This window comes from Puntigrus tetrazona, chromosome 17 (genome assembly GCF_018831695.1).
Source record: "Puntigrus tetrazona isolate hp1 chromosome 17, ASM1883169v1, whole genome shotgun sequence".
In the NCBI taxonomy this organism is placed as follows: domain Eukaryota; kingdom Metazoa; phylum Chordata; class Actinopteri; order Cypriniformes; family Cyprinidae; genus Puntigrus; species Puntigrus tetrazona.
Genome location: NC_056715.1, coordinates 2,620,537 through 2,633,067, shown reverse-complemented (window position 1 = coordinate 2,633,067; position 12,531 = coordinate 2,620,537). Strand labels below are relative to the sequence as shown.

At 37.4% G+C, this 12,531-nt stretch overlaps 1 protein-coding gene across 2 annotated transcripts in view; it reads left to right on the top strand.

The window, feature by feature from the left end:
- The window catches only part of mipol1 (mirror-image polydactyly 1), a 67,318-nt gene that overhangs the window by 46,724 nt on the left and 8,063 nt on the right, over positions 1-12,531 (top strand). The window contains exon 12 of one of the 2 annotated variants that reach the window (XM_043263858.1): positions 4,364-4,455. In XM_043263858.1, coding sequence (XP_043119793.1) covers positions 4,364-4,455 — 92 coding nt within the window. Of the gene's footprint in view, positions 1-4,363; positions 4,465-12,531 lie in introns of both variants that reach the window. The other variant, XM_043263857.1, reaches the window with a different exon arrangement.

Below are 12,531 nucleotides of genomic sequence, written 5' to 3'. Positions count from 1 at the left end.
AATTAAAAATTGTAATTCTATTGTCTGGCTAGTTTTTATGGTTTCGTTTATTTATAATAGCTTCATTTCTATTGTCAATTCAGTCGGAACTTGTATGTTTTTTATTCATATACATGTGTAATTCCATTTTTTTTATAATGTAGTAATTTGGTATATTTTGAAATGTTATATTAACTTTAAATATAAACTACATGTGTTTATGTTAGTCAAACCATCAAGATACAGTGTGTACTGTTTTAAAGCATGATAAAAGGTTATCAAAACATAATGTTTTAACACGTTAGAACTTTTAGTTACAGTTTTTTCTGTACAAGTAAAAGTATTTAAGTACAGTATGCTTAAAACGACTTGATTTCATTAATATTATGTTATACAAAAGTATAGTTAAAAATCTCCCTTTAAGATTTGAAGTAAATGCACATTGAAAAAAGTTACTCTCAGTTAGATTTTTTCGGTAAGGCTATATTTTATGGTTACACCTATTAGTTGCTTATTAGCATGCGTGTTACTAGATTATTAGTCATTTATTAGTGCTAATTAAGCCTTATTCTGCACGACCTTATACAACTCTACTCCTACTCGATACCTTTTCCTTGAGGGAAAAGTCATAGTTGATAGTTAACAAGTGTTACCCACCAATTTTTTGAAGATGTGAATAAAACAAAGATTATTGCAGTATGTTTTAATAAAATTCTATAATTTTTTTTTCTTAATTTTTTTTTAATGTGTTCCTCGCTTTTTCTCTGTAACAAATTGTGACTACATTCTTTTGAGTGAAAGCTGTTTAGAGACATTTTTCATATTTACGTACTATGATCAGTCTTTGCATGTGGTTTAGTTCACGTTGTTGTTTGTCAGGGCAGGCCACGTAACACACAGATTTCATAAATGATCTGAATGGCGTGCTTCGTTTAGTTATTTCAAAAGGGCCAGAAAAATCCAGTTTTCCTTGATGATGTACCGTTTATAATTTTGCGCAACCGCGTTCAGTGACCTCTGGCATGCTACGGGCCGTGCAGCTTTAAACGAGCTCCAGTCGGGGCGACGGAGCGGACTGTGACACCGCTGATAACCTCCATCACATCCTCCTCTCCCCACTGGGTCAGAAAGGCCACGACCAGCCCACCTCTGCCCCACCAAACGCTCGCTCGTAAAGGTCAAGGCTGCGACCCTCCTTTGCAGGGCTTAATCTCTACAGGTTAACACGTTACTCTGGGAACCTAATTTGGATAATATTGTAATGAATGCTGATAAAATACATAAGATTAAAAGAATTGCGCTTTGAAGTCGAGCTCCCCTCCCTGTTGGAGAAAAGTACATATTGACTTTAGAGGTTTGAGGCTTTTTGATGTTCTCTTTGACTTGCGAGACCTGCGCTCCAGTAATTAGAATGATTGGGCCTGCACCAGCGGAAGCTGCATGCGCTTATGGGTAAAAGAGTTTCGGGGATTTAAATGCACCGGGCGGTCGAGTCGTAGGCCTGTTTTTGTCGCGGCCGTGTGTTTTGGTGAGAATGCACGCGAGACTTATCTGTAGCATGCAAAGATTGTATTTGCATGCGTGCGGTTGAAGATTTTTAATCGCATCAGAAATGTATAACGGTACACATGCTTACAGGAAGGTTCTGCCATGGTTCTCTCATAGTTATGAACAGTAATTCTTCTAGTAACATTAATAGAATTTTTCCTGATTTTTTTTTTATAGCGCTGTCAAAAAAAACGTTGGCACAAAATTTTTTTTTTATTAATATTTTAATTGTTAGTGCATCCAATGTTTGTGAAATAGTGACTTTTTTTTAAATGACCAGAAATACATTTTCATAAATTACTTGGCATGTTAGCAAAATGTTCTTGGAGCACGTGCATTGTTCGTGTAATGTGTTTTTTAGTTTGTTTAATTATACATTTTAAATGCTCAGCGAACATTTCAGAATAACGGTAGCAGAATATTCGTAGAGCGCATTCATGCATCCTTCTTAGAACTTTTTTCAGAAACCTTTTCATTTATTTTAGTGTTTAATAGTTGCTGCTAGTAGTTTCAGATGCTTCGGAAAATATTATAAAGTGACATTGCCATAATGCATGCTGAATTTTAAAATGGAATTTTCCCCTTTTCACGTAACATTCACATAAAAAAACCTGGACCTTTTCAATATTCAGAGAACATAATGGTTTCGTAACTTAATGGGATCATCAGCAAAACTTTCTTGAAATATTTTTTATTAGCTGGGCTAGTCCCGTGTCACAGATCTGCAAGTGACATCATTGTAAAGCACTGCAAGTCTTTGTTATTGTGCTCCAGTTGACTTAAGTGAAAAAGGAACTCCCATCCAGTGCATCTTTTGATAAGATACGGCCATTTCAAACAGGTGCCAAACTGAATGTGTTTTGCAGACAATGCATCCAGTAGGATGAAAGCTTTCGAGCTTTATCGCAGTTTGTGATACACCCCAAAGATAAGGCACGGGCAGCAATCATGTGTTTTTGAAGAAAACCGTTGGAATTCCAAGCCTATCGATGGCACGCCTCCATTCAACAAACCGGGGCATAGAAAGTTATACGCAGTCATTCATCGTCAGCACTTATGATAACTCCACATCTTGCATTCATTCGAAATAATAGTTCGACGGTGAAATATGGATATTGTCATTATTTACTCACCATCATGTCAGTCCAAGCCTCTATGACTTTGTTCTGTGGAGCACAAAAGGACACACTTTGATGAATATCTGAGCTGATTTTTGAAACGTGACAAACGTGTGATTTTTACTGTAAAGCTAAATGGGATAAAAAGCATTCAAAGTGCATTTAAAGGACAGTTCACACCGAAGAGGATAATTATATTTATATAACTATAAAATATAGTTATATACGCAATGCAGTGTGTCATTCATTGCACAACATTGGTTTATATTAACGCTACATTGGTCTGTATTTTTAAACCATTTCTTTAAAATGCATACTTTTGCCCCCTCTTCTCTGTTTACCTCCCCAACTCTCCCTGTCTTTGTCCTCCCTCTTCTCTCAGGAGTATATTGCAGGCCTTTACAGTAGTACAGGTTGTCATGTTTGTTTAGACGGTCTCCATTGTGTCTGTCTGCTCGCCCAGCTGTTGATAGGATGAGCCCATCAATACATCTGTTTCAACGGCAGGTCATTAGCAGGGGCTTTATTGTGCCGCAGGTTTAGGCACTGAGAGGTAGGGGACAGTGTTTACCCGGCACTCACCGGCCCAGGGATCCCTCAGTCTCACAGCACACCGCTGCTGAGTAGGTGTTGAGTTTGGAGACAATAGAGTCAATTGGGTCCACCTCAGACCTGGTTTCTCCTTGCGTGCACACAAACCAATGAATGAAGTTCGGTTGGAGTTCAGATGGTTATCCGTCTGGCTTTGGAGATGAATAGTGAGCTGATGGATCTGAAGTTGAGAAAACGCATAAATATGAAGTGATGTTATTTAATGTCTGATTGCTCTTCGTTAGACCATTATGCTTTACGTGACAGTAGGAGAAACCGCTTAAGTTAATGCTCGTGATAATGCTTGCACAGTTAAAATGCGGTGCATACCTGCATTATATTATGAAAGCACGGTCCATGCAACTTTTTTTAAATTTATTTGATTCATCACTGTTACAATTGATAGCCTGGTAGCTCATAAGCGTAACTTTGTTTCCGGTCCAGCTCTCAGAAATTGCCAGGCAATCACATTAGAGTTTGCCATTTTTCCATTTTTTTTGTACAATATGCATCAAGTGATCTAAGACTAGTACCATTGTTTACCTACACTAAAAATAAAGATTTGAAGAACATTTAACATTTATGTAATCTCTCTGTTGCATGGTGGAGAAAATATTATTAAAGTATTATTGTTAGATTTTTAAAATTCTTTTAAGAACCATTCACATGAAGGTTATTTTATTCTCTCCAAATCCTTTATTTTTATATTTATTGTAAATGTTGTTTATTTTTACTCTTCGTTGACATGGGATTCTTTGTTTCCTGGAGGTTTAACAAATATTTATTAATAAATGTGTGTTCATTTCAACGGTTTGCATTTGTTTAATTGTAACAGATTTATTTGTTTTATTTCTTTTAATTTTCTCTTGCTATTAGTAAATCTCACATTGACTAATTATGTATTAATTTTAACTTTTTATTTATGCGTAAATGTTTGTTTAATTTGATCGCTATTTTTGTAGGGGGGTTTTTCTTCACCGGTAAAACCCTTAGCGGCTTCGCTGTTCTCCTCATGTAACTCTTTGCGCTTCTTAAAGGTTTAATGTTACACTTGAGCTGCCCATACATGAACGGCGTGTTTAACAGAGCACGATATGATCTGACATGCATTTCTTCAATCTCTGCAGCTCGAGGAGGAGCTTCAAGAAGCTCAGAGAGAACGAGATAAAGCCCTGCTGCACAGTCACACAGCGGAAGAGGAGCTGCAAACCTTGCGCAGGTATCACAGGTGAATCACCTAACCTTACACTGCACAGTAACTCCTTAAATGCATTTTACAGTTTGTTTAAACTGTGACTAAGCGTGAACCTGCTGTGGCTTGCCTTAAGTGTTCAGTGAACTTACAAATAAACAAAGGTTCAGGGCAAGGTGTTTTGAAGGATCGTAATAATTCAGGTGATGGATAATGTGTTGGTGTTAGCGTAGGAATTAGGAAAAAGCCTTTGCATGCCATTCCAGAGGTGAAGGAACCAAGAGGGCTTTGTATTAGAGGGTCCGGTCCATCATCTCTGGATTCTTGAGGTTTATGCATGTCACAAGAACCATAGTTTAAGAAACACATATGCATTATTAAGTTTTCCTCCTAATTTCGTCCTAAACTCCTAATTTGCTGCATATTGATAGTAAGGGAGATGTTTGAAGTTTAGGTATTGAATGGGTTTAAGGGATCTAGAATATGGTAGCGCAGAATAGTCATTAATATGTTTGAAGTTAAGTTTAGGTACTGAACAGTGTTAAGGGATCTAGAATATGTTTGTGCAGAGTAGTCATTAATATGTGCTTTATATTACTAATAAACAGACAGTATGCCGGTGATATGTGTACTTATAAGCAGATAAATCTAATCTAAAGTGAGTCACACTTTATTTTAATGTCCAGTCATCGCTGTTAACAAACCATTAATTGTGACTTTTGCTTCAATAAACACATCTAATTTGCTGCTTATTAATAGTTAGTAAGGTAGTTGTTAAATTTTGTTATTGGTTAGGATTGGGGATGTAGAATAAGGTCATGTCCGCATTAATATGTGCTTTAAAAGTACTAATAATCAGAAATATGTTAATTATAGGCATGCTAATAAGCAACTTGGCTCAGATCTAGTCAGATTTTTGACTAGTTTACTCCACAAATGTTCATTTTTAAAAACGTAACTTTGTTTCCTGTCCAACTCTTAAAAATTGCGAAGGCGATCACATTGGAGTTTGCCATTTTAGTGCCCACTTTCCTTTTTTTTTTTTTTTTTTTTTTGTACAATATGCATCAAGTGATCTGTGGTTAAGACTAGTACCATCGTTCACCTACACGTTTAAAAATAAAAGTTTGAAGAACTTTTAGCACGCATGTAATCTTTCACTTGCACAGAAGTGGAAAAAGAATTTCTTAAAGTCTTATTTTTAGGTCATTTAAATGGTCTTCAGACTAAGAAAGGTTTTTATTTCAAGAACCGTTCACCAGAAAGGTTCTTACATTTAAACCTATTCTTTTCTAAACCTATGACAGCCAAAAATATATAAATCTTCTTTTTTGCTTTAGGTGGGTTTTGTATCATTTAAAAAGACCCTCAATGCCTGTGATTACTGATAGAAGCAGAAAGCATGCATCATGCACTGAGTCATCATCATCCAGCTTTATAACGGATTATAAACATTGAAACTGCTTTTATGTGTTTTGTTTGCTTTGCCCAGAGAAAAATAAATTGCTCGACTTAAGCGCAGTGAGTCATTAGATTACCGCAAACTCATGATCTCAAGGATTGGAGCGTTCGTGAAGTTGTGATCTGGAGCCACGTCTCCTGCAGACGCTGTCAGAGGTCTGTCCACGCTGGGATACTCGGCGCAAAAAAGCCTCCAGAGGCACCGACCGCAAACGTTTTCGGCACCACCTAACATCTGATTGTTTTGGCCTGCGAGTTGAACTTTCTGCTTATTTAAGGCTTTATTCAAAATGATAGTCCGGGTCTTAAATAACCAAACCAAAGCGTTCCCAGTGGTCGTGATGGACTACCGCAGACCCTCCCTCCCCGGTTCTTGTCTTCCAGCCAGAGGGCTTGTTTGCTTTACTTGGGGTTTATCTTTCAGTGAGGACGGCTTTGATGGACGGTATGGAGTAAATACATTTGGCTCATAAACTGGTCGTGCCGGTTAAGTAAGCTGCGTCCGGTTTCTCCGAGACGCACATCCGTGTGTATCAAGGACTTTCCATTTGCGTTCATCGCATCTTATTAGATCTCTTCTGTATCTCGTTCCGCATGATTGCGTGTTTGTGTTTCACGAGAGTTTTACCACCCGGTCATGCCATAGAGGAAGTTTTGGTGAGACTTTACAGTGCGGATTGATACATATACATTTGTAACGATTTAATTTTGGATAAATTATATTTTTTTCAAAGGTTTGTAGTTGTATGTATACGTATAACAACAAGGATGCATTTGTTTGATTAAAAAAAACAGTAATATTGGGAAGTATTGTTTAATACAGATTAAAATGCTGTTTTTTTTCTTCAGTGTCACATGATCCTTCAGAAATCATTATAAAATGCTGATTTGCTACTCTAGAAACATTTCTGTTTTTTATCAATACTGAAAACTATTTTCAATATTTAATACCTTGAAACATTTTTATAAGATTAAATGAATAAAAAGAATATCATTTATTTAAAATATAATAAATAATTATTCTAAATGGTATTTATTTTATTTGAAGTAAATTTAATTATATTTATAATTTCCTTTAAAATAATAGTTTTTTTAAACCAATTTTTAGCTATTTAATGCATCCTTGCTCAAGATAGTTATTAATTTCTTTAAACAAATACTAACAAACAATATTGTGTACATTTAAATATTTCGAATAAAAATAAACTAGATTTTTTTTTTTTTAAAGAAATGTAAGGGTGTTATTCACTGCTAGTTCATGGTACCTAATACATTCATTTAAATGAATAAACTGTCCCATATTCTCTCTTTAGTCTCTCTTTGATTCAGAAAAGATTTTAATAAGAGAATAATTGTTGTTGTTTGCTTGCGTGCATGATGTCAGTGCTCAGCAGAGGCATCTACGAACTGCTCGTTTTGAAAAGCGTCCTTCTAAAGTGATTCAGTCCGACGTCTGCTGCTGCGCACCCAAACTCACTTAATCTGAGAAGAGAGCTCTCACTCTTGTAGTCTTTTCTGTCTGCCCCAGCAGGAGGAGGAGAAGGAACACATTGTATTTCCACAGACAATCTGCATTGTGTGAGCGTCAGGGTGTCCAGCCCCGGTCCCCAGCCCCTGCCAATGCGGCAGCAGCGCTGAACCTTTAAAAGGAGAATCCTCCAGGCCCAACAAAGGCCAGAGCATGGCTGCGTGTGTTTGCTCTCAGGATTGCCCGACCACCTCCATTGTGTCTTTTAGGATAACAGACAGTCTGTGTCACATGAAAGGGCAGCGAACAGATGAGAGAGAGAGAGAATGGGGTGGTAGGAAAAAATGTCTGCGGCGTGAACCTCAGGCTCTGATAGAAGTGGCTCCGGATAGCGTAGCGTACACACGCTCCCCACTGATAAAGAGAAACACTTAGGCAATTTTGTTCACTTGGGGTGGGTTGTTTTAATGGGTTATCATTGGCCGGCCGGTGAAGGAGAGGTTAGACTGTGAGTTTAAGGTGCTTTGTTTGAGCCTCAGCCAGCAGGGAGACAGCACTGGATAGACATGTATTAACACCACAGGTCCCCGTACGGTCCAACTCCCCAGTGATCGCTCATTATCACACATGCTAACGGCTCGACCTGTCAACACTTGCAGCTCGATAGTCATTAGCAGGTACAACGTACACATACGTGAGCTCTCTTTTTCCAATACTCTTGCGCTATAAGCCAAAGAGCTCCGTTTTCGATTTTCAGCTCGAAACTCATTTTTATTTTTCCTCATGACCTTTTAAATCTGACCCACTGGTCTGAATGATCCAAATCTGAACCGTAAGCATAAACCAACCTGCCCTGATATGTTCATCAAAAAATAATCAGCAAATAATTTCATTGTATTTTGTTATTATATGACATTAAAAGAATTAAAAACCCTAAACATCTATGAATTAGCATTAATGTATACATTAACTCTTTTAATGCTTTTAATGTGTTGCGTTATATAATACAATTAGCATAATAAAAAAAATATATATATAATATATATATATATATATATATATATATATATATATATTAATGCTGTTGAACAATTAATTGTATCCAATTTGGCAATTTTTATATGTATATTTTATATTAAATGTGTATATTTTATATTTAATTTTATATTTAAATTGTATATTTTATATTAAATATACATATTTTTCTTAAGTATATGCACAGATGTGTGTGTATTTGTCTGTACAAAAAAAAAAGCCTACTATGTGAACGAAATATTTTATTTTGAATGTGATTGATCATGATTAATATCATATATATATATATATATATATATATATATATATATATATATATATATATATATATATATATATATATGAAAGGAACATCTTTCATAAGATTATAAATGTCTTTTGTTGTCCTTTTTCATCTGTTTAATTCATGAGATTTGAGCCAGTCTTTTGCAGTCTCTCACTCATTTTGGTATGTGTTTATTATTAACTTTGTATATGAGGTAACACAGTAGCAAGATGTCTGATCTTTACAGAGATTTCTAATCATTCATCTCTCAGCGAACTGATTATCAGTGGCATTTATTTCCATTTTCTTGTGTTTTCCCCCTTTCGTTCAAACCCCTGCCGATTGAGCTGAAATTACTTATTCTCAGAAATCCTTCGACGCTGATAACACCAGTAGTTACGCCACATTGCTAGATGGAAACTTTGAATTTATGTGATATTTATAACGCCTGTGGCATTAACCGACTTTATCCCCAAAACAGAGCAAACTGCAGCCGCTGCATTAGCCGTCTTCGCCGTTCTGTGCAGCAAAATACATTTTGTAGATTGCATGGAACTCCTCCCAGCAAGCAGTGGCCGCTTTATCCAAATGCACAGCAGCGTTCCTGCCGAGGCTCAGCGAAGGAAATTCATTTTTTTCCATGAGCGAGTGATCACAACTTTGGTGTTTGCGTTCACCATTGGGTGTGTTCTCTTATTTCTGTGTTCTATTGAGGGAACGAGACGTATTGAAACAACCGCGGCCTTTATCAGCAGCTGTCAGCGTGAGTGATTGGTGTAAGGAATGGTGGTCGGTAGTTATCTCGCATCCAGCTCAGGTTGCTATAGACACCTGTCAGTACATTGTCCGTCTCTGCTTCGGCTGCGGTCTCTATGTACTTTTGTTTGTTTTTTTGCCTGTAGATAAATGCTCTCTATTAAAAGGTTGTTTTACATTTCCCATCTGATAGCATTTTGCGGCGGTGTTAATGTTTAACTGGCCTGTAGAGTTAGAGGGCAGGTTCGTTGGGATCCCACCCCTGTGATCAGGTATCTTACGGTTCTGGTTAATGTTTAACAGAGTCCTCGGGTCGTCTGTCTGGCAACCTTTATAACCAGACCAACATATACTGCTGTTTTTAACGAGCAGCATATGTTTGGTTGAATGCAGTGAATAGGATTTTAAAACGTACAACGCCATCCAAAATTAGAAAATAAGAGTTTGTTTCTTCGTCAGAACAGATTTAGAGAAATTCAGCATTACCTAACTTGCTCACCACTTGCAGTGAATGGGTGCCGTCAGAATGAGAGCAGTTCATAAATGTGTGTTTTGTAAAGTGAAAAGCTACTAGTTCGTAATAAATAAATGCAAATAACTTTAAAAGGTCGCTTTCTCCTGTTAAAAAAAAAAAAAGTCTTGTTTGAATAAGGAGAAAAATATACACAGATTAAGCACTTTTTACAAGCAAAAAAGTGCCCAAAAAGTTCTAACTACATGTGTCAGTGGAATTTGATGCAGGAAGACAACTTTTTAATTTAACTGCAAGAAACGCTCTTATGCATTATGGACTGAAAAATAACAGTTTAAAGTAAAAATTTGTTTTTTAAAAACATGCAGCTTTTTACTTCACAATGTTAATTGATCTACTGGAGTTGTGTGGATTGTGTTTTTTTGATTTGCTTGGACACTCATTCTGACGGCACCCATTCGTTGCAGAGGATCCATTGGTGAACAAATGATGCAATAATGTATATCTCTAAATAGACTGTTTCAACGGCAACAACATAAACAAACGTTACTGCGCATGCATGCTAACTTCCAGGTAGACATCCCAGTAGAATCTAAAACAACATTTAAGTCCTTCTAGAGTACATTTTTTTTGATAACAAGCAAAATATGCTGCATAAATAAGACGGATTTATTAAAAATGCAAATTCCTTCTCTGCCAGCAGAAGGTGCTTTAAGCATGAGAAGTGGAGGTTTCCTCGGCAACGGCTGTAGACAAAGCAGCTCTGGGTTTACAAACGCTTCCTTCCATGCGCGACCTTTTCTAAAAACAGTCTTCCTTCAGAAACACCCTACGCCTCGGTTTGATTTTTAAACGTATATTACATGCCCGCGTTTATTCAAGAAAGCCTTTCAGAAAATCGGTCCGTTCCGATGTCGTATCAGGTCACGTATGATGTAAATGTACGGGGGAAACGCATCACGCAGTACAATAACCTGGGAAGCTTTAATATTAGCCATTAGCTGCATTTGTAGCCGCTAACCAGACCGATAAACAACCACAGACCGGAAGTTAACTTCATCCAGGCGCATGCACCCGAAGAAACAGTCTATATGCTCTGAAGGGATGAACTCATCTACATCTTGTATGGGTTGGTCCGTTTTATTTCTTATATGTGCACTCGGTTCTTCAATGTTTCTGAGATTTCATGACAAACCTTTAACATCAATCCAATCTGTCCATTGCACAAAAGGTTCTTTTATATTCATATAAAGTTCTTCAGATTATTTAAATATCCTCTTTAATGAACAGTTCCTAAAAAAACACAGTAGTTATAGTTTAGTTAAACCGTATAGTTTCTGGCATGCCATTGCTTCAAACTCTTTTGGAACCTTTGTTTAAGAGCGTAGTATAATCACATAAAATTTCACACATATGTCCTAGTGTTTTTTGTAGAGAACTGTGTTGAATTCACTAGACCGGTTGCGTTTATATGCCCGTTTATGGATCTCCATCATACCGGCATCTCCATTCCTCTGAGCCAGACTGGAGCGTCATATATCCTGCTATAATCATTCTCATAAAGCGGGGACCGGGATGGACCAGTTGTGTCTGTGAGGGGGTGGGTGGACTTAGATAAGATAATCCATAGTGTGGCAATGCTTCTCTGCCCTTGTTTGTCACTGTCATTGGACCTTTGTACCCAATATGTTTGCATTTAATTAAACAAAGCACACAACTTTACATCACTTTCTCGACCGTCAATATCGCATCAGAATTGATTACCTCCTGCCTTGGAAAAAAAAAAGGAAGAACCTGACATGGAAACCTTCCTGGAACTAATTTGCAAGACCGAAAAGCCGAAAGACAAAAGCTCCTGCCAGTCAATCCTGATGTGTCCGTCACTATAGACACATACAGGCATGCGAGCCTGACAGACGTATTGTATTGTCAGCTAATCGCGGCATTGTACTAAATGCATTGTTTCCCTGGCTAATACGAATGCCCACTTAATAGCGCTGTGGTTTTTCCGTAAGCCTGCGGTCGCAGGTGAGCGCGGCGTACCTGTGTGTGTTATTACAGCCGTTCAACTTGTTTCTGTTCGACTAAAAAGGGGAGCAGATGTTTATCATCATTTAGACCTGATATTGACATCTCGGTGCTCTTGGCGTCTTATTAAAGCATATTACAAAAAAAGCAAGTTACAAACAGCAGCACCGACTCTCGCAAATAAAAATAAGGTAGAGAGGTTATTCATCAGCGTTTTTGTATTCGTCACAATGGCTAATTTTTGACTGCCTCGTGCAGCTCTGAGATCTGAATTGTCAAACACAGGAACCCTTCAGAATTCTGCATCATGCTTTCATTAGAAATGTTTATTCTTTGGAGCGTCTGTTTTCTCAAGAAGTGACGCCGGGGTTTTGTTTTATTGCCGCTACTTCATTGGAACTTTTTGCTGTGGTTGTACAGCTCCTATTGTGTTCGTTGGTTAGTTTGATGTGTATCTCTCATCGTCGCCCCTACCTACTTTTTTTTTTTTTTTTTGACCCTCTTTATCTCACGCCTTGTTGAAAAACACCTGTCTGAATTTCACCTGGAGTTGGATGCAGCGCCGAGAGAGCGCTAATGTATTCCGCTGACATTCTGAGGAATTATTAGCCTCAGATA